This window comes from Nannospalax galili, unplaced genomic scaffold, assembly GCF_000622305.1.
Source record: "Nannospalax galili isolate Female #2095 unplaced genomic scaffold, S.galili_v1.0 scaffold180, whole genome shotgun sequence".
Classification (NCBI taxonomy): Eukaryota; Metazoa; Chordata; class Mammalia; order Rodentia; family Spalacidae; genus Nannospalax; species Nannospalax galili.
The window spans coordinates 3,005,517-3,029,416 of NW_008348199.1; the positions used below are offsets into that span (position 1 = coordinate 3,005,517).

A 23,900-nucleotide genomic window follows, 5' to 3' on the forward strand; every position below is an offset into this window, starting at 1 on the left:
GGTTCCTTGTGGCACCGAAGCCCTCCCTGGGCAAGGAGGGTATGAGCTCCCTCAGCGCCTGGGAACCGAGACAGCTTAGGGGAGAACATGAGCTTTGCAGCACGCTTGCCAGGTTCTGTTCTCACTAGGGCCACAGGCTTCATCCTGGGTGCCTGGCTACAGCTGAGTGATTTAGCTGTGCGATGGCTGCATTCACTTTCCATGGGGACCCATAGGTGTTTCAGGCTTCTCCCATGTCCCCAGTTCCCCTGGCCTCTGGCCACTGTGTCCACAGGAAGGCACTGGCCCTCACAGGTATGAGGTCTGGGAAGCAGGCTTTCTCCAGTGTCCTGCGAGAGGCACTTGCAGGCACTTTCCCCTTGGTGCCTCGGGGTGGATGAGGACCTGGTGTGACATGTGAACAGCGCTTCCCAACACCCTGCCACGAGAGCCTGCTGGTTTTAAGCAAAAGCCCCCATCCTGACCCTGATTCTGCAGTGTTTGTGCACAGGGAGCTCCAGCTGACTTGAAAGCAAGTCCTTGACACTGGGTCTCAGAGCCAGGCTTAGGAGAGCAGAGGAATGAGAAGCTGACTTCTTATAAGGGAGAGGCACAGCCAGGCAGCTGTGGGCCCAGGGGAAGGGAACTGTGGGTGGATGGGATTCGGATTCCTGCAGGCTGTGTGCCTTACCTTGTCCCTCCGAATCCATTTCAGGCACAGAAGAGGCACAGCACACTGCAGGATGAGGGCCCTCCCTTTTGGTTTCTCAACCTCTTAACCCTTGTCCATTTTTTCTGTGTCCTGTACTCTGTTCCCAGTGGACCTCTCCCAGCATTGCGAGGCCCCCACACTTTCTTCCCCCTTCTGTTGATGGTCTTCCCTGGCCCTGGGATTATTTACCTCACCTCACTGTGAACCTGGCCGGCCTCCTACTTACCTTTGGGATTTTTGCTTTAGTTGTCCAAGCCCCCATGCAGGACAACAGCCTGTGTTTGCTGGAGCCCCCAGAACCTGTGCTGTCTTACGTTCCTCCTCCTCTTCTCTGCTCTGTGCCTGTTGCCTGGCCCCAGAAGCAATCCGAGGCCCAGTGCAGGCATCCCTGCAGACTCCAGGGCCACTGGCAGCTTGGACCATGTGCTTGCCAGGGCAGCCTTCCTGCACTTGAGGCCACACTTCAGATCCCAAGAGTTCTTATTTAAACATGAACTGCAGCTACTCTTTGCTGTTGGGTCGCACCAGTGCATGACTTACTAGCAGATATTGTTTTTCCTGAAATCTTTTTCCTTGGGCTTTAGTCAGAGAAATGAGCAGGGTTCCAGAAGCCGAGATATGTCATCCATGGTCAGCCCCAATTTGAGCACCACTGTAACAGAAGAAAGCTGGTTGTGGGTGTAGTGCCACGTGATCCCCAAGACAAGGCCAGGGCTGGTTGTCTCCGTGCCTCCTGACACCAGCTTGGGCCTGAGTCGTGTTGTGCTTATTTTAATTTTTTATTTTTTGTCTTCTTAATTGTCTCTAGCCAAATATACCTGTGTTAAAAATAGAAGGCGAGGAAATGCTAGTTCTGCAAACTCACAGTGCGAAGTTTGACGGTTCTTCTTTCCCCTTCCCCCGTTATAAATTTCAAATGACCACGAAGCCCCATTTTAAGGGAGCATGTGTGTATTGTCGCTTCGGTTGTCGAAAGGTTTTTGCCTTTTGGGGCTGCCGAGGTAATGAGTCATAGCACAGATTCAGCTGCACGTTTTATTTTTAAAATATTTTATTATTTTTATGTGTACAAATGTATTGCCTACGTGTATGTGAGTGCACCCGTGTCGTGCAGTGCCGCGGAGGTCAGAAGAGGGCTTCGGATTCCTCTGGAACTGGAGTTAAGGATGGTTCATATCCGCCATGTAGGTGCTGGGAATCGAATCCGGATCCTCTGCAAGAGCAGTCAGTGCTCTTAACTGCTGAGCCATCTCTCCAGCCCCTCAGCTGCACATTTGGAAAAAAAAAAAAAAAAAATTTATTTATGTGTATCTGTGTGTTTGTGTGTGTGTGTGTGTGTGTGTGTGTGTGTGTGTCACATGTGTCAGGTTGCTCACAGAGGCCAGAAGAGGGTGTCAGAGCCTTTGGAGCTGGAGTTGCAGGTGGTTGTGGCCACTCAGCATGGTTGCTGGGGACTAAACTCATCCTCTGCGAGAGCAGTGAGCACTCTTAAACACTAAACTGTCTCTCCAGGCCCAGCCATACATTTTGATGAGCCAACTGCCAGAGTTACTAAAGTGTGGCAGGCCCCATCAGGCACGGGGGCTCAGTGGAGAGCTTGACTAAAGGCAGGGTCCAAGAGTTGTCCACCCTTTAGCAAGACAGCCAGTCAGTCTTGCTAGGACTCTGAAGGAGGCTTCCAGGCTACCTGCCTCGGGAATTCTTCGCTGTTTGGTAGGACTTTGAGTCCCACAGGAGGGAGTCATCATCACCTTAACTTGCCTAGAGCTTGGGCCTCAGGGACAGCCTTTCCCTCAAGGTTCTGTAATTACCACCTTTTTCTCTTGCATCTGCATGCAAGGCCTGGTGTATTTGTCCTTTAGTAAGGTCTCTCCCTGCTCCCTCTTGAAGACCTTCCCCTGCTGCTGCTGCTGCCGCTGCTGCTCCTCCTCCTCCTCCTCTTCCTCCCCACCTAACTAGCTCAGCTCTAGATAGAAGAGACTTGGGAGCACCACAGCACTACAGAGAGAGAGCTGCACCCCTTTGTGAAGCAGGTACAAGCCATCCTTCTTCTAGAGGCTTTCATACTGACTAAACAGAAAAAGTACTGGATGGCCTGCCAGGTAGAGACTGTTAGGAAAGTCAAGAGAGTGGCTAAGACCTTTGAGGACACTAGGGTAAAACTGATGAGAATATAATAGATCCCCTTTTTAAAACAATTTTTTAGGGGCCAGGCGTGGTGGCACACAGCTTTAATAAACCCAGCACTCGGGAGGCAGAGGCAGGCAGATCTCTGTGAGTTCAAGGCCAGCCTGGTCTACAAAGTGAATTTAAGCCAGCTGGAACTACAGGGAGACCCTGTCTCAAAAAGAACTGGGAAAAAAAAAAAAAGCTGGGAGTTATGGCACATACCTATCATGGACACGGGGATCTTGCTGACCAGTTAGTCCATCTGAATCTGTGAGTTCCAGGTTCAGTGAAAGACCTTGTCTCAAAAAATAAGGTGCAGAGCAATTGAGGAAGACACCTGACATTGACTTCTGGCCTTCCGTAAACATGCCACACGTGTGCACATAGAACATACAAAGGATGAAACATTCTTTTACTATTTCTAATTTATATAATCTGGTTTCTCTCTTTGTATGTGAAAATGGTAGTCAAAACTCGCCCTTGACAAAGCTCAAATTAGAATTTAAGCTTTGTTATCTAACCTACCTGAAAGTGCTTGAAAGACTACCTTCTGCTCCAGTCCAGCCATGGTGCCTGTGAGATCTTAGCCAGCCCTTAAGTGCTCTAAGCCTCAATTTTCTCATCTGTAAAATGGGGACAGTTATTCCACTTGGGGATTAGGCAGTGTGTGGAGGTGCAAAATACCTAGCATGGCACCTGATACATTGTAACACTTGGTAGGTGGGAAGTAATAGTTGCTGCTGTAATTGGGCATCAGAAGCCTGTCAGATGTTACCTGCTCTGAGAAGCCATCTCTGTTCCCTCCATCTGCTTGAGACCACTTGTCAGTCACCCTCAGCCCACCCCTTGCTAGTTGGCCTCCTTCCCTGACCCACCAGTTGGTTTCCACCAGTAGCTGGCCTGGAAGTGTGCATTGTTTTTTGTCCTTTTATTTCTGTTGGTAATAAAAGTAGGGAGGCTTATTGTCTGGTCTTTCAGTCTAGAGAGATGAGGTGACCCTCACAGTGAGCATAGGGGCCCCACTGGCATGTACAGCAGCAAGGGGTTGCCTAGCTACTGCTGGGAGAGCCTAGCAGTCAGGCAGCCACCAAGTGCCCGCCTCATAGCATCGCTGTGTCTCACAGGTTGGGAACTATAAGCGGACCGTGAAGCGGATTGAGGATGGCTACCGCCTCTGCGGCGACCTCATGAACTGCTTACACGAGCGTGCCCGCATCGAGAAGGCGTATGCACAGCAGCTCACTGAGTGGGCCCGGCGCTGGAGGCAGCTCGTGGAGAAGGGTAAGGTCGGCATGTTTAACAGCTACTCCCTTGCCAGGGACCCTGGACAAATTGTTTACTTTGTAGGGCCAGGAGTGATCTTACAGTTTCTGGGGTGTGATTATTTAATGGGTGTGGGGAGAGGGGAGCAGCAGGGTGCCTCTCACCTAGTAAGCACAGGCTGTGTGAGCTTCTGACCTGTTTCCTTAGAGACACCAGACTGCTCATTGCAAGGAGCTCTGAATCTCCTGTTCCACCCCATCACCCACAGGACACACTTAGGCTTGCCAGCTTAATTTCAAGCTAGAGAATGACAGCTAGCACTTGAGGGAGTACCTGTCACATGAGAGGCCTGGCGCAGTCCCTTGGTGTGTGACCATGGGTACTGTTTCCTTTTAAGTGTCATAAGGTCAGACCATACGAGAGGAGAAAGTGGAGGGCTTCCCAGCTTTGATTTTGAAGGAAGCGATGACACGTGTTCTGTGGTGGAGGTGATCTCTTTGTTCCTTCCCGTGAGCTCTAAGGATGTCAAGTGCTGCTGTTTTGTTGGTAGAACCCACTTCCTGACTAGAAAGAAGCCTGGCTGAGGAAACCCTGACTAGAAAGGGTTTCCTGGGCAGAGGCATCTTCACATTCTCTCTGAGTGTTTGGGGCAGAATATTCCACCATGGCCAGCCAACTTCAGGGGAGCAGCCAAGAGAGCCAGGTCCCAGGTGAGGGGTCAGCCCTGACTACGTGAACTGCCTGTCTTCTCCCCTGGAAACTGAAGCAGGACACAACCTGATGCAGGGTGAGGGCCCAGACTGGAGTTTCAGGGACAGGCCAGCCCTGTTAGCTAACAGTAGCTGTTACTGCCTCATTGCCACCTGCTAATCCACTTGGCACTCCAGATACCCTCACCTGGGGCTCTGGCCGGGGCACTGTAAATAGGCAGTACTGGGAGTGTATTTTGTAGTCTCAGGGGATTAGAGGCTTGGCGGTCCATTGCTCTCCTCAAGCCCTAGAGTGGTGTGTCCTTCTCCTCTCTGTCATGACTTGGCTCGTTGACTGCTCGTTTCGGTGAGCCGCTCGGTGACTGCCCGTTTTGGTGAGCTGCTCGGTGAGCCTCTGGGTCTGGCCTGTTTCACCTCCAGGCTTGTCATTGCTCTTGCCCCTCACTGCCCAGCCCCTTAGCAGAAGCAGCGCTTCTAGTTTCTTTTCTGACCTTTTGGAATGAAAACAGGAGCTGGGTGACTGTGTCCCTGCACTACCCAGAGATTTCTACATGGGCCTGTGCAGTCCCTCTCTGTTCCCTTTCTCAGCACAGGCTTCCATTCTCCTGAGGAGATGGTCTTCTACCCCACAAGCATTCTCAGGCTTATCCTCTGGGCCCACTGCTCATGGGAGTGGATGAAAGTGGCCTCATCTTGAGGGATACCACTCACAGGCATGGAGGTGTGGGAGTAAGAGTTCTTGGAGGGGGGCAGCTCACTTTCGAAAGTGACCTCCGCAGGCACTACACGAAAAGGGTGCACTTAATATACATGCAGGCAGTACACAAAAAATAAGATTTTAAAAAATAAGGAGTAGGGGCTGGAGAGATGGGTCAGTGATTAAGAACACTTCCTGTCCTTCTAAAGGACCCAAGTTCTATTCCCAGCACCCACATCAGACTTCTTACAGCTGCCTATACTAGTTCCAAGGGATCCAACACTCTGTTCTGGTCTCCACGGATGCCCACACGTGGGGTGCACATCCATACACACGCACAAGTAAAAAAAAATTTTAAAGAGAGAGCATTTGAGGAAGACACCCAGCATCAACCTCTCCTCCACACACACAAAAGAGCCCCAAGGCTTTAGGAAAGGAAATGTGTGTAGCCCAGGCGCTCCCATGTGAACAGCTGTGGCAGGAGCAGGAAATCCCCGTTGCTGACCCAGCTGAGCTAACCCAGTTCTCCTCCTCTGTCAGGACCACAGTATGGGACCGTGGAGAAAGCCTGGACGGCCGTCATGTCTGAAGCAGAAAGAGTGAGTGAGCTGCACCTAGAAGTGAAGTCGGCGCTCATGAATGAGGACTTTGAGAAGATCAAGAACTGGCAGAAGGACGCCTTCCACAAGCAGATGATGGGAGGCTTCAAGGAGACCAAGGAAGCGGAAGACGGCTTCAGGAAGGCCCAGAAGCCCTGGGCCAAGAAGCTGAAAGAGGTGCCTCCCTCCCACAGGCCCCTTGCTGGCCCTGCCCTGCCCTCTCCTGGTGGCCACCCCCAGCAGGACTCCCTTCCTGCACTCCCAGGAACTCCTCTTGGCCACAGGAGGCCATGGCTGGGAGAAAAACCCATTATCAGTCCAGAAACCAGAAGGCTAGGCTGACCTTCGTCCAGCCCAGGACACTGCTTTATGCATTTTCTTTAAACTTGATCCTTGCCATTCACACACGTCATATGGACATGACAGAACTCGAGGTGCAGAGCTCTCACCCACTACCGTTTATTTCACTAGCCTGGCAGGTTGTCTACTCAAGACTTAGGAGACCTTTGGGCTAGTATAAAAACTTAATTCAAAATTGCTCTTTTTCTCCCAAATTAGTATACAGTGCTGGATACCCCAGTGTTTTGAAAGCAGCAATCAAACTCATTGAGTCGTGTCAGGCCTTGGTTAACTGGAGGATGAATCCAGCCATCCAGACCTTAGCATGCTCGCTTCATCACACCTGCCGTGTGGCCCCATTCTTCACTGGAATGCCGCCCCTTCGAGCATCTTTTCTTGGGAACTATGCTGCTTTCCTCTGAATCCTCTAGAGCATGCCTCTGCCGCTTGGCCGTTCTCTCTTACATATCTTGGCTTTCCCATATCTCCTTTCTCGTCCTTCTTCGCCTGGGTCCATTCATGATGAATCTCTTCCCACTTTTTCTTCCTACAATGAAATCTGTGGCTTTGGCAGAAATAAGGAAGCCACCATTACATACATACAGCTCTAAGGAGGGGAGGGGAGAAAGATAAAGTAAAATCATTGTTAGAGCACAAGAGCCAGACCCAGGAGCCAGACCCAGTGGTTGATACCTGGAAAACTGACTGGGAAGATTGTCTAAGCCCCGTGACTTTGAGACCAACGTGGACAGTCTATCCAGACCCTCTGTCGAAAGAAAAGTCCTTGGAAGATGGGCCCCATCTCCTTCCCACCCTGCCTCAGGCCTCTCACTCATGGGGGTTCTCTTTGGGGACTTCTTATTGGCTCTCTGGGCATACTCTTCCCAGCAGTTGTCCACATCTCTTCCTCCTTCAGGCATCTCAGCTGGCTTTCTCCCTCCCATTCTCTAGGGAACTCTGCCCACATATACTTGGTGCTCCCAGTGTCCCTCCCCTGCTTGGTTTCTCTCCATAGAGTTCAGTACCTTATAACTTACTCCAGCATTTAACTGTTCCTGCATGTAGCTATCAACTCAAACATACAATGAAGTCCTGGGTTCCCAGTGCCCAGAACCATGCGTGGCACAGAGCTAGCACACCTTAAATACTTGCAGAATGAGGCCATTTGTTACAGCTGGTTGCAGTGATGAAGCACATAGTTTGTGCCTGCCTTTCCCTCTCCTCTGTCAGCGCACGCAGTTCCACAACCTGTGTGATCTCTGAAGATCCTGAGCTGGCAGCCATGTTGCACTCAGAACTCACTTTCCCTGTAGGTAGAAGCAGCAAAGAAAGCCCATCACACAGCGTGCAAAGAAGAGAAGTTGGCCATTTCCCGGGAAGCCAACAGCAAAGCAGATCCGTCCCTCAACCCTGAACAGCTGAAGAAATTACAAGACAAAATAGAAAAGTGCAAGCAGGATGTTCTGAAGGTAAACCGTGCCTGTGCATAGTGAATGTTAGCATCCCTTGTCCACGTAGGTAGCACATTCACAAGCCTTTTGGAACTGCTTGGTTAGGTGGTTGGATGATGGTAAATGCCAGTAAAGCCTCCTAGCCCTCAGGACCACACAGTTGAGTACTTGAGAGCCTGGCTTTGCCACAGCAGTTGTGCCTGCCTCCGCTGACAACAGAGCTAAGTGCTAGGCAGGCAGGAGAGTGGGTGGTTCTTGTGCTCTGGGGATGGGGTGCTTTCGGTGGCTTTCCAGGGACATTTGAGGACAGCTGGGTCGTAGCAGGGAGGAACAGCTGGTGTAAAATATGGAGGTGGGAATGGGTACTAAGTAGGGTTGGAGGGACCAGATGCCAGTGGCCTTTACCACCAGGCAGAAGTAGGAGCTCTGGATGCTGAGGGAGACCTGCAGCCAGGGAAGGGGGCTATCAGACTCTTCCATAAGGATGGAAGGAGAGCTAGAGATAGAGCACTAAGGATTGGATGGAAGGTCGGAGGGCGTGTCTGGAAGCCCATAGGGAAGTGAGGGATATGAGAGGAGTGGAGCTGCCCCACCACCATCAATGACAGGCCCTGGAAGAGGCAGAGGCTGTAGCAGCTGGGGGTGACAGGACAGGGACTTTTGACCAATAAGAGAGAACAGGCCATGTGGCATCTAGTGCAGTGTTCTGAGAGCCCTTCTGTTTCCGCTGAGGAGGTTGTATGACATGGCTTTGCCAAAGCATTCTGTAATCTGAAGTACCCCGCTGATACGGTCCCAGAGTCACAGGAATAAACTACTAGACAATATCTTGTCATGTAGAAGTCCCCATCCCCCACCACGATATGTAAGCCGCGGCCCAGGCCTACCTCCCTGCCTCTGGTTTAGCCAGCCTAGGCCTGCAGTAGCAGGTGGAGCCAAGTCACAGTAGGCTGTGCTCCAGCAGCAGGACCTGAGGCTGGCAGGTGAGGTAGGAGTGCTGAGCAGATTGACACCTACTGTCCCCTGCCAGGCTTCAGAGCCATGCCGCTGCACTCCTGTGCGTTAGACAGTGGCTTTGTAAACGAGGAGTCCAACATCAGTGTGAGCACAGGGAATCCGGCTGCAGAGCCTGTCTGTACCTTTCATTACTGTTCGTCACTACCGCCCAGCAAGGGAAGTACCATAAGGTCTGTGGCTCAAGCAGTCCTCCTCCCCTGCCTCTCCACCCCCAGATTTTATTGCTGGGATCAGGAATTGAGGCATTTTGAAGCTACCTAAGTGCCTCTAACCGTGGGATCAGGTGAGGGATCTGGGCCTACCTGCTAGATGAGGGGATACGTAGGCTCAGGAAACATAGGGCCCAGGGGAGCGCTAAGACGTTTGCCTGGCTCCCAGGGAATCAGTTGCCTAGGAAGGTGCTTAGAAAAAAAGTGTGTGTGTGTGTGTGTGTGTGTGTGTGTGTGTGTGTGTGTGTACAGGAAACAGGGAGAGGAAGTATGGTACTTTCACAGAACAGACCCAGGGCATGAGGTCAGATATGAAATGTCTGTCAGGGACAGAGACTGCAGTGGCTTCCCCTCTGGGACCCTTCCCGCCTGGGTGGTCTACCAGTGATCTCAGAGCCTGAGTGATCCTTATAGCCCTAGAGTACTGGAGAGAAGTACAGTCCCTCCCCTTCCCTTTCCACAAGCCAGAGCTGACTGCTGGGTGTAGCTTTCATGCGTCTTTGGCTAGGTGAGACTGTATATTGCAGTGTCCTTCAGAGAGGAAGTTCTTGTATTCAGTGCCAGAATAGTACAGTCCTCATCAGGGGCACATCAGCCTGTGAGTAGACACTGGGGACTTTTCTATGTCTCTGCTAGGGGATTTTCTCAAATGACCCTGCTTAGTCCCTGGTCCATGCTGCAGTCAGGACATGGCTTCAGCATGATCAGAACAGACTGGAAGCTGTGGATCCCAGAGGAAGAATACTGGCACACCTCCTGGGAGGCCGTTGTGACCTGAAGGCCTCTGCTTGCCATTGCAGGGGTTTGTACCCACAGCTGTGCACTATGGTCTGAGCTGGGGCTCCCAGTTGGTGGGCACAGGCTAGTGCTATAGTCGATGGTGAGTAACCAGTGTCTAGAGCTTTGTTCCTGCTATGGTGCCACTGGCAAAGGTGACCTTTTTCTCTGTTCATAGAGGATTCCATCTTGACCATCTTTGACTTCAGAGGAGAGAGAGGAGCCAGAGATGCCAGGACAGTGACAAGGACAGGAGTGGGGCCCAGAAAGTGGATGGGATTGTCCTCAGGAGGTTGGGACAGGCTTCAAAAGAGAACATACAGAGAGATGATTCTGCACCTGAGTCCTAGGGTAAATGGAGTAGACATAGTGCCCTAGTGTGCGAAGGGGACAGAGAAGTTGCTCCAGTGGCCTGGGTAGGACTCCGACCTTCTTATAGAGGGTCTGTGTGTCTGTGCTTGTGTGTCTGTGTGTCTTACAGAGTGAAAGCGGGTTCAGACTTAGCCTCTACTCTCATTGTCAGGGTCTAATGTTTTTGTTTTTTGTGTGGGTTTTCTTTTGGTTTTTATTTGTTTGTTTATGACAGGACCTCATTATGTAGCCCTGGCTAGCCTCAAATGTACCATGTAGGTCAGGCTAACCTTGACTCACATCAGTTCACCTGCCTCTGCCTGGATTAAAAGCAGGCCAGGTGTCCACATAGTCCCCTTAGGAATTTCATTCATTTCAATCTGCACAGAACACTCTTGACAGGCCACAATTTTACTACTTCCTTTCTTTTAAAAGTTGTTCTAGAGGACAGCCTGCAAAGGAGGTGCAGAGAGAGCTGGACGGTTAGGGATTAAGAACTGGAAAGGTCCAATTCATGCAGCTTGTGCCATTTAAATCTCAGAACGCTGTGAGGCAGAAAGTATCCTCATTTTCTGGTAAGGAAGGTGAGGTCCAGGCCCGTCTCGACTCAGAACCATGACCCTGCTCTAAGGTGACTCACAAGACACAGCTGTGGGGCCAGGTCTAGGCTGGAAGGCCGCCCAGCACCGACCTCCTCACAGAAAAAGCAGACACTGGCACGCGATGTGCTCGGACCAGGCGCACTGAGCACCAGGGTGAGGGCCACTCCCCTACGTCTGCCTGGTGAGGCCTTGTTCCAGTGACAGGCAGAGCAGACACTGTGCGACTTTGCACGGAGACGCACAGGGAGCCAGGCGGGACCTTGGAGAATGCCAGGCTGGAGCTCGGGCTCCTTGCATTTGGAGTCTGGGAGGCCTGAGAAGCTGCGGGCTTCGGTCTGTAGGCTGAACCAGGTGGAACGGGAGTGAGCCTCCGTCTTGTGCCCTGATTCAATACAGAGCAGAGAGAAGTACGAGAAAGCCCTGAAGGAGCTTGACCAGACCACGCCCCAGTACATGGAGAACATGGAGCAGGTGTTCGAGCAGTGCCAGCAGTTTGAGGAGAAGCGCCTGCGCTTCTTCCGGGAGGTTCTGCTGGAGGTTCAGAAGCACCTGGACCTGTCCAACGTGACCGCGTAAGTGTCCCTGGAGGCAGAAAAGCCATCAGGGTGAGTCAGAGCGAGGCTGCTGTTAAATAAACTCGGGTGTCGTGCACAGCCTTGGGTGGCAGAGTCAGCCGGAGTCTTGTGCCACATTCCCGATGCCCGGGGCCCGTAGGCTGGGCCAGCACGCAGCACGGGCCGTGGAGGGCCTAGGCAGGGCCGGCATGGCGGGGCTTGATGCCATGCCTCTGGACAGGAAGGACAGCTGCCTGTCCTGGCACCACAGTTAGGACCAGCCACAGCCACCATGTTGGAAATCCACTCGGGGATGAGGCCAGCACTCCCCAGGCCTCGTGTCCTCTGCCCCAGGACAGTACAGTCCCATGTCAGGCCCTTTATCTTGTCCACACTGACTGGAGACAGACAGACATCTGTCTCCTCCTCTCACCCATCTGGCAGAACCACAGCCTGCTGGTGGAAGGAAATGGCATCCCTGTGTCTTACAAAACGGAGTGGAGCAGTCACTGCACTGCCTTGCTGTCATTTCGTCTGTGACAGCCTGGGAAGTAGGCAGCACTGACCCCATCTTACCGATGAGGACGCCAAGGCTGGGTGGGGCTCAGGGACCTGCTGCCACTGCACAGCTTTTAGGGGCCAGGGTTGGGACTGTCCTGCTCTTCCGTGTCTGAGGTGATTTCTTTATACTGGAGGTAACCGGCCTCTAACAAAGGCCACGATGGGCTCAGCTTGTGTCCCTTGTGTCCCAAGCCACGCCAGGCACAGGTGACATACTTCCTTTCTGGGGCTGCTGGAACTGTACCAACACCTGGGTGGCAGAAAACAGCAGAGGCTCATCACTCACAGTTCTGGAGAGCAGAAGTCAGAGACCAGGGCGTGCAGGTCGAGCGCCCCCTGAAGGCTCCAGGCAGGTCCTTCCCGCTTCTTGCAGCTTCTGGGGTCTGCCGCAGCCCTCAGCTTCCCGGACCATCTCTGCCCAGTCCCCTGGCCATCTTTACCTGAGTATCTTCACGTCATCTCCCCTGTGTGGATCTAGCCCCAGTCCTCCTTTTTCTAGGAACAGCAGTCCTGCTGGATTAGGCTGTCCTCTTGGACCTGTTTTAAGTTGTTCACCTCTACAAAAACTGTTTTCAACAAAGGTCATATCCTGAGGTTAGGACTCCATCCAGCACATTGTTTGTGGAGGACACAATTCAGTCCTTAACAGAAGGTATTACGCCCACTCAGCAGAGGAAACGGGGCTTGGAAAAGGTGAAGTACCGTCTACATAGATAATCAGTGGAACAAACTGTCAGGTCCAGCTGTGACCCAAGCTTTTGACCCAGGAAGCTGAGCAGGGTCACCCACTAAGCTGTGTTCTCTCGCTGGGTCCTGCAGCTCCATCCGCCTCCCATACATACCGCCTTTCACCTGAGGAGGTAAACCTCCAGCTTTCCTGAGGGCCACGGGCAAGTGGGTGGCAGGCATTCTGACCTCTCCAGTAGCTGCTTCTTCAACACCACCTGACTCAGAGGCCCCCACAGAGCACATACATGATCTGATGCAGGACAAGGCTCGGTGCACCGCCTGGTTCAGTGTGAAGCTCGTTTGTTCAGAACCGGATTGTGAAGGATGGTGTGCCCATGTGTGTGGCCGCCAGGGGATGATGTTCTGATCTGTGTCTGGGAAACAGGCTAGTTCTGGTTACAGAAGACCACAGGGTCTGCTGTGGCTGGGAAGAATGGCCTTCTTTAGAAGTGTCTTTCTGTCTCTGATTTAGCTACAAAACCATTTATCGAGAGCTAGAGCAGAGCATCAAAGCAGCCGATGCGGTGGAGGACCTGAGGTGGTTCCGAGCCAACCACGGGCCTGGCATGGCCATGAACTGGCCACAGTTTGAGGTAAGAGGAAGCACAGGAGAACTTCAGAGTTGAGAGTACCCCCAGAATTGAGCTTTTGAGTGTTGCTCTTATTCCCCATCCTGTGTAGTTGTTTGCCATTTATTAGGCAGCCTTCATGTAGAGCATCAGTCCTCACTGGGCTGGTGTTTAGAGTCCTGAACACTATAATCACCAAAGCCCTTCGTTGGCTACCACTTGCTCGTCTTGGCACTTCTCTCTTGTTAACCCAGGACACCATCTCAAGTTTATCTCACCATACAGGGAGGGTGTCCAGGAACAGAGTGGCCGCTCTGCTCTCAGACCTCATTTTGTGCCATAGTATCAGTGGGCTGCTTACCTTTCCTTTTCTGTGGGGACTTTTTTGTACCTTGAGCTATAAATGTAGTTAACCTTGGCTCATAATGAGCTTCTCTCTTCCATTTTGTGGGCCCAAGTCGTCTAGTATTTTTAATAAAATTTCAGGCCTGTGGATCTTGACATTAGGATTGTATTTCTAGGCCCCTACCTGACCCCCTGACAGCATGTTAGCATCAGGTGACCAGAAGTTATGCCACTCCCAGTCCCTGGAGGAGTGAACTCTTTCTTCCCAATGGTGTGTATCAGCCCTGCCCTGCTGGCCCCAGGAAGTGCTTCAGGCTTGGGCCTCATGACACCTCTGGACTCCTTGTAGCCAGAGCCTTGTTTACCCCTTAGCAGCTATGGGACATGAGCAAACACTTGTCCCTTTGTAAAGTGAGAATAATAACCAGGCCTTGTTGCAGGGCAGTGACCTGGTGCATGCTGGGTGTCTGCACATGCCTGGGCTCCTCAAGTTCCCTCGCCTTCCCAACCTACACTGTCATTCCTTACCTCCATACTGTTGGTAACCCAGGACAGCAGCTCAAGTTTATCTCACTGTGCAGGGAGGGTGTCCAAGAACAGAGTGGCCACTCTGCTCCCAGATCTCATTTTGTGCTGTGGGTGGGACTAGTGTCAGTGTGCTGCTTACCTTTCCTGGAGCTTTACATGGTTTCCCCAACTGGTAGGAGCCGAGCATCGCATGTCCCAACACCCACTTATCAAGGGACTGCAGAGTGGGCTGGGCCCCAGAAGATACTGGTGTCTTGGGCATTTTCAAGTGGAAGCAGTTATAGAAGAAACAGCCTTTGCCCCTAGGACGGCACACTGGGAAAAAGCGTGCTGGTGGGTGGAGTCCTAGGCATAGCTAGTAGCATAGGACCTCATGTTGATATTTCCTGGTTCCCTCAGAAGTGCCTGTTAATACCCAGAGAGGGGCACAGCGAAAAGCATTTAACTGGTTGTCTCCCCAGAGGGGTTCCCTGGCAGGATTCCATGGACTCATCTTGGGCCCCGGGCTGGGAACCAGCCCTGTCATGTCCTTGTCTTTACTTTCACGGTTGTCATGGGTGGTGTCTGGTTTTCTCTAATGAAGTTACTTCTTTTCATTTTTCATGCTGCGAGGATGAAGTAAGTTTCTGTTTGATGATTAAGTCATTGATTGCCAAGGCCTGTGCTGTGTGAGGTCAGCCACTCTTACCTCTTGTCTGTATTGGCTGCCTGGTCAGGGTCCATTTCTGTTCAGAGATCACTCTGTGGGGGGCTTGAGGTTCCGACTGAGTTCCTAGTCTATTTATTTCTATCAAGAATCATTAACAGACAAGGTGACCTGGGTTTGGAGGTCAGTGGTCCAAGGCTGATGGACTCCATGTGTACCTCAGTTTCTTCATCTAACGAATTGAAACCTAGACGTAATGTTTCCAAGATGTCTTGTGACCTTGATTCTCTGTGACTAAGTAGGGACAAAGCTGTGGACTAAGGGGCAGAGTGTGTGTGTGTGTGTGTGTGTGTGTGTGTGTGTGTGGGTGTGTGTGTGTGTGTGTGTGTGTGTGGTGTGTGTGGTGTGTTGTGTGTATGTATGTGTGTGGGGGATGGTGTGTGTGGTGTGTGGTGTGTGTGGGGTGTATGTGGTGTGTGTTTTTGTCTTTTTGAGACAGGGTACATGTGGCGTGTGTGTGTGGCGTGTGTGTGTGTGGTGTGTGTGTGTGGCGTGTGTGTGTGGCGTGTGTGTGGCATGTGTGCGTGTGTGTGTGTGGTGTGTGTGTGGTGTGTATGTGTGGCGTGTGTGTGTGGTGTGTGTGTCTGTGTGTAAGGCAGAGGTCAACCTTGTGGAGTTCATATTCTTCGTTTTTTTTGTTTGTTTGTTTGTTTTTGTCTTTTTGAGACAGGGTCTCCCTGTAGCCCCAGCTGTCCTGGAACTCACTATGTAGAGTAGGCTGACCTCGAACTTAAAGAGATCCTCCTGCCTCTGCCTCCCGAGTGCTGGGACTAAAGGCGTGCGCACCACGCCCGGCCAGTATTCTTTGTCTTTACATGGGTTCTGGGGACAGAATCGGATGGTCAGGCTTTTGAGGCAAGTGGTTTTGAATTCATTAAGTGCATGAACACACATAGATTTTTCTGGAAAATGAAGGTCTCACTCCCTGTTTTCCCTGTGTGTTTTACCATTGATAGAAGCCTGTCGCTGAGCAAGTAAAAAACCTGTGGGGAGTTAAAGCCTCTGCTCTGCTCTGCTCTGTTAGCTACCAGCATGCCACTTTGATCAAAAAGGAAATAGTCCAGAGTGGCAGACACATAAGGGAGGGCTCTTTGGGGACTTGGGTCAGAGCCTGCTAGCCTCCATTGCCATCCCCTAGCCACCTGCCTCTGATTTTCTTTGCATTCCTGGGTTGTTTCCTATGTGGTAGGCTTGTTCAGATTCCAGTGTACAACTGTCAGCCCTTGGACCCAGAGCTTAGAGCATAGCTGGAAGGAGCTTTAGTGGCTGAGGCCTGAGCTATGCATCTCAGCCAGGTTCCCCATGGGCTGGCTTTGTTTACTTAAGAGGCTCAAGGACCTCTGGTTGAGGCCACCAGAGCCTATGCAGGCATGGGCGGGATAGAGTCTGAGAGACATGGTAAGCTCGGATGGGACCAGAAGGCCCTCCAAGCTGGAATGAAAGGCAGCATCAGTCCTGATTCCATGGTGTGTGCGTGCACATGTGAGAGTTGCTGGGGGTTAGAATCCAGGGCCTTATGCATGCTAGGCAGGCCCTCTACCTTATGCTATATCCTCAGCCCTGAGATCGAGTTCTGTATCTCCCCTGTGGCCTGTAAAGTCTGTTGTCTCTGGGGATTCCACATCTGGGGCCATGTGGTTGTGAGAGTACCAACAGGTTCTTTGGGCCGAAAGGTAGGCACTGGAAGATGGAGGTCTGCTGGGAAACAACGGACAGCAGAGGCTGCAAGGCTGAATGTTACTAGCTGCACAGCATAGATGAGTTCTGGCTGAATTCGTGTTCGGACAACCATGGTTTCCAACAAATGAACCTCCCATTTTTCTCTCTCGGTTGCCCAGGAGTGGTCTGCAGACCTGAATCGAACTCTGAGCCGAAGAGAGAAGAAGAAAGCCACTGATGGTGTCACCCTAACAGGCATCAACCAGACAGGTGACCAGTCTGGGCAGAATAAGCATGGCAGGTGAGCTCCAGTTACAGCTGTAGTCCAAAATGGACCATCCTTCAGGAGCGGGGGTTATCTGATGGAGTGCCGCCAGCTTGGGGCACCTGGATTCCCCAGGGATGGGGACTTGTAGAACAAACTTTCCGGGAGCTCTCTGAGTTCTGGGAGACAACTCTCTCTCAAGATGCTCTCTTGGCCTGGTGCTGGAGCTCCTGAAAGATCCAGAGAATGAGCCTGTTGCCACAGTCTGCCTGTCTGGTGAGGAGATGCTCGCATTGGCCGTTTGTGCCCACATGGTGCTGCCCTGAGTGGACACAGCAGAGTGAGGTGTGCTGTCAGTGGCACCCTCCTCGTGGTTCAGTGCTGCCAGGGCTCAGGCTTTTATGTGCAGGCCCCAGTAGATAGGAGGGCAGTGGGGGATGGACAGGTAGCCTGTGTTCAACCCACTTAAATTGTTAGTTATTTCTGGTGTGAGGCTAGGGATATAGCTCAGCAATAGATCATTCGCTCAGCAAATAAAAGGCCCTAGGTTCAATCCCCAACGTTACAAACAAAACAACCCTCTCCCTAAAAGAAGCTTGGAAATGCCTGCATTGATTGTCTGACAAAATGACCTGTGGATAGAAGGGGTGACACTGTGGTCCTTAGAACCTTCTGGAAAGAATGTACTGTAGGAAGCTTTCCTTAGGACTTGGCTGGAGGTGTCTGTGCCATACTTAGCTCACAGTCCAGTGACCTGTCTGTGGCCAGGGCAGTAAGCTACCCAAAGCTCCCCAGTTACACTTGGCTGGTCCTCCCTCAGGAGCCGTGCTTATGGACTGTCCAGGGTGCTTAGTAATGGGTACCCAACGTCAGAGCCAAGCTATCATCTCCTGTGTACTCCAAGTTAAGTAATGTGCGCCCAGCATCAGAACCATCATCCCCTTGATGCTTGGAGTTAGGAGTGGGAAGGAAGAGACCAGGTTTCAGAGGAGATCCTGGGGATTTCAGGCTGCAAGGCTAATGCATCAATTCAGTGCCCAGCACCTAGTCCCTCAAAAAAGTCAGCTAGAGAACGGAGCCTAGGAGGGCAGAGGGTGCAGTGTCAAGCATGCTGCTTGTACACAGGCGGCCAGCCAGCATCACTCTGTAGCACTTGAGGGGTTTCCTGCCCTCCCCTCCCTGGCTCTGGGGGAAGCTACTCATTCGTAAAAGTGTTGCTGTCCTGACGCTGGAACAGCTGCAGCTGAGGGAAGTGCAGTGCACCAGCCCAGGGTGAATATTCCTGCACATTCTGTGGTGGCATTTTAGTGCTTCACACCTGCAGCCACTTCATCCCGCCCCCAGCTCCCAGCCTCTCTGGTCCCCACTGGGCCTGGAGGCAGGCGGTTGGCAAAGTTGCAGAAATGGATTGACTGTGGTGCACTGAGGAATCCTTCTGTGCAGCAAGCTTGGTCCCAATTTTGGAAGCTCCAGCACTGGGGACCTGGCCACCCAAGACGTTAGTGATTAGAGGGATACGGGGAGCTAGGGAGGACAATGCTTCACGGGTGCAGTCTTTCCTGGGACTCTTGCTTCCCGGAGGAGCTCCCTCCATCAGTTCTCCTCACTGGCTAAACCTCACATGGGATTGAGCTAGGGCTGAGGAGAAGCCTTGAACCAGGAACCACCCGTGCATCTTGGAGCCTTGTTCTACATTGGTGTCTCCAGAAACAAGGAGGAAAATGGCTGTCTTACTGACTGTAGATGCCCAAGATGTGTTGACACTTAGAATAGAGCGATGTACCCTACTAAGTCTTTTTTTCACACAACCTACTCCTCTCATCAGTGAGGAGCTGCTGTGACCTTGGAGGTACGAGCACTGTCTTCCTGCTGCTGAGAATCACCAGGGCCCTCGCTGGGCCCCAAGGTGGGGTCCCTGAAAACTCTCTCTCTCCTCATAGCAGTCTTAGTGTCCCGAGCAACCCCGCCCAGTCCGCGCAGTTGCAGTCCAGCTACAACCCCTTCGAGGATGAGGACGACACAGGCAGCACCGTCAGTGAGAAGGAGGACATTAAGGCCAAAAAGTTGGTGAACATGCGCTTCCCTCTGGCTCCGCCCCATCCCTGTGGTCTTTTTTCTCTCTCTATCCAGGGGTCTTTCTTGGGGTTTCAGCTCTCAGCAGTCCAGCAATGCATGAGTCCTGCAGGAAGTGGGCACCTGCTGCTCAGCACACCAGGCCTGCTGGGTCACTGTCTGCCTCGCCATTTCTTGGGGGAAGGGGGAACCGCTAACACTCTTTGGTTGCTTTTTCTCTGTCCTCTGCTAACCCTTTAAAGCTTGAGCAGCACCATCACAGGAGACAGGCAGGCTCTGCTGGGGGACCTGCTGAAGTGGACCGAGGTCTTCCTGCAGGCACTGCTCTGGAGCATCCCCAGCCCCTGGTTCTGCTGAGAGCTCAGGATGAGTGTGGATGGCACAAAGGCTCAGAGGGGCCAGGCTCTATCTATCTTGCCAGAGGAAGCTGTGTCCTCTTGGAGCCCATGGCCCTTGCACCAACCCTTGGGGCAGGGACTCTGGGTGGGACCCTCATATCCTCTCCCAAGCCCTTCCTGAGAGCCCCATGTCTACCTCTTTGTTACAGTGTGAGCAGCTATGAGAAGACTCAGAACTACCCCACTGACTGGTCTGACGATGAGTCTAACAACCCTTTCTCCTCCACGGATGCCAATGGGGACTCTAATCCATTTGACGAGGACACTACCTCAGGAACAGAAGTACGAGTCCGGGCCCTTTATGACTACGAGGGACAGGAACATGATGAGTTGAGCTTCAAGGCTGGTAGGTGACTTCCCAAATATCCCCTGGAAGTGTGGCTGAAGGGTTGTCTTTGTGCTTGAAGTCTGTGAGGTCCTGCTATTTCATGGGTGGGTCGTCACTGCACACCCTCCCTTAAGTTTCGAAAGTAGCAGATTCTCAGTGGCAAAATTCAGAGCAGTGAGGTACCCTGTCATAATGCCCACAGCTCTGCCTGACTCCAGAGTAGCACCCAGTATGGTCTTGGGCCAGACATGCCCTCATCTCAGGCAGCACTGATCAGACATTCCTTCTGTAGCACCTGCCCACATTCAAGTGTGACCCATAGCTGAAAGTAGTTGGGATTCTGTGGGCCCTGCCTGGGGGAACTTTCTATTTGTCTTTACAAATTTGTTTAAAGATTTCCTTATTTTATGTGTATGAGTTTGGATGCATGTATATACATGCAGTGTGTGTGTGTTGCCCATGGAGGCCAGAGGTGGGAAGAGTTCAAGGTCATCTTCTGCTCTTTAGCAAATTTGAGACCAACTTGGGCTACATAAGAGACTGTCTCAGAAAACCAAATCAAACAAAGAAAAACCTCAAAAACACAGGTTGAAGTACGCCCCTCCAGCACCTCTGGGAGACAACAGACAGTGGTGGACGGGGGCTGTGCCTTAAGCCTGGCTTCTGACCCTGCCCCTGGCCATCAGCAGGACCAGCCAGCTGACCCAGACACCAGTCCTTAGAGTTGTGTATTCAGTGTCTCTGTCACAAATGGCTGGCTGGGATTCTTCAGCTCTATGTGGACAGAAATTCCAGATAGACAAATAGCAGCTCCTCGGTGTTAATGACCCTAAGTTCCAGAGACTCACAATGCCGGAGAATTACAGCTCCAAGGTTTGAAAACCAGAGGCTGATGACTTCTAGCATTCAAAGCCCAAGGTTTATTGTTCTAGATGCTCAAACCAAAGGCATTTTGCCTGAGCTTAGAATGCCAGATCCTTGGTTCTTGAACCTTTAGTGGCTCTCAACACCCCCAACCCACCCACCACCCCTGCCTTGTGGCTTCTCAGTACCTCACTAATCGTGGCCTTGTTTGTTTGTTTGTTTTGGTGTTTTTCAGACAGGGTCTCCCTATAGCCCCAGCTGGCCTGCAACACACTATGTGGACCAGGCTGGCCTGGAGCTCACAGAGATTGACTGCCTGGGACTAAAGGCGTGCATCACCACACCCAGCGGCTTTAAGCTTCTTAAAGCTTCTGCTCTTGATCTCTCTCAGGAACTCAACTGCTTCCTTGTGTTACATCAGAGTTTTGGGTTTCTGGGCCTTTAGCTTCACTCTCTGGAACTGTTAGTTGCTTCTTCCTCATTGCAAGAGCCAGGATTGGAAACCCCAGGGTCTTGTCTGTTCTTCGTATAACCAGAAGCAGCCTGCTTTATCTGTAGTAAAGGACCATAAGTAGATAGACTATTTAGGAGAAGCCTTTGTTGGGTCCAGTGTTGAGGTGCTGGGGGAGGGGCGTACACAGAAGAGACCCCTGGAGCACCCTGAGAAGAGTGGCAGACGGCCAGAAGGAGAAGTGGGCCACTTGGGCTTGAAGTGTGATTCTGCCATTCTAAGTTGTTCTAGGCGGCTTTCCACTGCTGTGATAAAACACTGGCCAAAATCAAGTTGGGGAGGAAAGGGCTTATTTCAGCTTACAAGTTATAGTCTGTATTGAGGGATGCCAAGGCAGGAGCTCAAGGGAGGAACCTGGAGGCAGGAACTAAAACAGAGACCATGGAGGAGCACTGCTTACTGGCTTGCTCCCCTGACTTGCTCAGCTATTTCTGTTACACAGCCTGGGCACACCTGCTCAGCGATGGCACCACCCCACAGTGGGCTGGGCCGTCAAACGTCTACCAACAGTCAAGAAAATGCCCCACAGACATGCCCCACAGGCCAATCTGATGAAGGAAATCCCCAACTGAAGGTCCCTCCTCCTAGGTGTCTCTAGTATGTCTCTTGTTAGTCGACAAAAACTAACCAGTACAATCAGCCCTTGGTCAGCTTGGCACACAGACACATCGCTGTACAACCCTGGCCCTTCCTTTCTTGTTTATCCCCTGGATCTTAGGCTACTGCCATAATAAAAATACAGTACAGCCTTAAAAGTTCCACAGTCTTTAATGGATTCCAATACTTTAGAGTTCAGTATCTTCTTAAAAACCCAGTCTCTTAACTGTGGTTCCTATAAAATAAAAAACACGTTAAATACTTTATTTCAAAAGGGAGAGACCAGGCACACTTAAGAAAGACCAAAGTCCAGTAGAGTATCTCAGTGTCCAACATCTAGGATTCACGAGTGATCTTCTGGCCTCCAAAGGGCTTGGGCAGTCCCCCTTCTCCAGTTCTGCTGTCAACACACAGAGCTTGTCTCAAAGGCTCCGGCCGCTCCACTGCACACTTGCAGCTGTCCTTAGTGCCTGCCAGGGTCCTGGCATCTCCACTGCAGATGAGGCTGCACCTTCACCAACAGCCCCTCCCAGCCTCTCCACAGGGACTCTGACTCTACCACATGGAGGCTGACACCTCCGTCTCTTTGCCTCTTGTATCCAGTTTACTGGCTAGGTCAGAGAGCGATACCAAAGAGACCTCATATTCCTTTCTTGCTGCGATTTCTCTCTCACGCCTTCAGTCTCCTCCTTACCCCTGGGAGCGGCCGGGCTGCCTCTGCAGCTGCCTGCTGATGCTGCCCCTAGTGCACTATTCCTGCTAGTAATGTCTGCTCTAGACCTTCAGCTGTTCTCCAAGCATCTCCATACTCTCATGGCAGACCCCACTGGTCAAGTAGGCATGCTACTCCATACACCTAGAAGACTGCCATCTTGGCATTTCCTCCACTGACATCGTCCAGGTGCCTAGGCGACCTCACCCTAGTTAAACATCTCACTACACACTAGCTAGTACCCTCATGGAGAGTTTGAACCCTCAGTCTGTCTCTCTTCCAATTTTTTTTTTTTCATTTTTTTTCCCACCCCCATCCCCGCCCCAATTTTTTTAAAAGTTGTTTTATTGGCTTCTGGGTTTTTGTGGTGCTGGGGATTGAAACCCCAGGGCCTGTGTACTTGAAGGTACTTGTCCCTCTGCCTTAGGGACCCTCTGTGGACCCAGAAGCACATCCCACACAGGGTTTGGATACACAGGTAGCTCTCCGTGGTCACTGTTGGCCACTCCCACTAAGGCCACTCTCACTTTGTCTTGCAGGTGATGAGCTGACCAAGATAGAGGATGAAGACGAGCAGGGCTGGTGCAAGGGACGCTTGGACAGCGGGCAGGTTGGCCTGTACCCTGCCAACTATGTTGAGGCCATCCAGTGATGGGCCAGGGACAGGCTGGCGGAGAGCTGGAAGTGGGCAGTCTAGGAGCTCCGTTAGCCTCAGCCCAGGCAGCAACACCTCTAGTGCCCCCAGCAGCCGTGTAGGCATCCACTCCACCTGCAAAAGATGATGATGGTTCCATGGCTCTTGGCTTCCTGGTATGCTTTGAAGGCAGATGAGCTGGTCATTACACTGGGGACTTCGTCCCTTTCCAAGTGCATCTGGGCAGATCTAGGCACAGGAGGACATGGCCGAAAGCAGGAGCCGGACCCTCCCCACGCCCACTAGCTCTACATCATGGATCTCTATCTTGACCTTGTCTCTCCCAAGTCAATGGTGGGTTACACTGATTCTCATTCCACTGATTTTTCTGTAATGAGTCCCTTCAAGCTAAACAAGCCAACGTACATGCTATTTTCTGAGTAAAAAGTTTTGAGGTATTAATTTAAAGTCACTGTACAGTTATAGTTTTTTATATGCTCTTCAATTCATGCGAATTATGGCCATTGATCTGTGCTGTTCTTTAGGATATGCCATCTTGATTTCTACCTTGTGCTATTCACCAGCCTTTGCTGGGGCAGACACCAGGGCTACAGCCCTGCTGTTAGATGATGTCCAGAGGGAAGACACCCACCCAAAAGTGGGGACCGCTGTAGTGGGGTTCCATGGTGAAGGCACACTGCAGAGGTAATCTTACCCAGTACTCAACATTGCCACAGTTAAAAATTATTTTCGAGCCAGGCATGATGGTGTACACCTTTAATCCCAGCACTTGGGAGGCAGAGGCAGGTGGATCTCTGAGTTCAAGGCCAGCCTGGTCTACATAGCAAGTTCTAGGCCAGCTGGGGCTACAGGGAGACCCTGTATCAAAAATACCAAAAAAAATTAAAAATGAGAAAAGGAGTTCTAGGATAAGGGGAAATAGCAAGTTAGCTGGGGCTACAGGGAGACCCTGTATCAAAAATACCAAAAAA

The 23,900-nt window shown here is 51.7% G+C and overlaps 1 protein-coding gene across 9 annotated transcripts in view; it reads left to right on the forward strand.

Moving 5' to 3' along the window:
- The window catches only part of Pacsin2 (protein kinase C and casein kinase substrate in neurons 2), a 119,238-nt gene extending 95,858 nt beyond the window's left edge, over positions 1 to 23,380 (forward strand). For 4 of the 9 annotated variants that reach the window (XM_008844748.3, XM_029569114.1, XM_008844749.3 and 1 more), the window contains exons 3-12: positions 3,985 to 4,141; positions 6,071 to 6,306; positions 7,782 to 7,937; positions 11,272 to 11,447; positions 13,192 to 13,312; positions 14,774 to 14,779; positions 16,706 to 16,827; positions 18,732 to 18,854; positions 19,412 to 19,608; positions 22,814 to 23,380. In XM_008844748.3, coding sequence (XP_008842970.1) covers positions 3,985 to 4,141; positions 6,071 to 6,306; positions 7,782 to 7,937; positions 11,272 to 11,447; positions 13,192 to 13,312; positions 14,774 to 14,779; positions 16,706 to 16,827; positions 18,732 to 18,854; positions 19,412 to 19,608; positions 22,814 to 22,926 — 1,407 coding nt within the window. In that variant the 3' untranslated portion in view covers positions 22,927 to 23,380. The remainder of the gene's footprint in view (positions 1 to 3,984; positions 4,142 to 6,070; positions 6,307 to 7,781; positions 7,938 to 11,271; positions 11,448 to 13,191; positions 13,313 to 14,773; positions 14,780 to 16,705; positions 16,828 to 18,731; positions 18,855 to 19,411; positions 19,609 to 22,813) is intronic. The other 5 variants (XM_017801035.2, XM_029569115.1, XM_017801037.2 and 2 more) reach the window with 5 other exon arrangements.
- Positions 23,381 to 23,900: the final 520 nt, after the last annotated feature.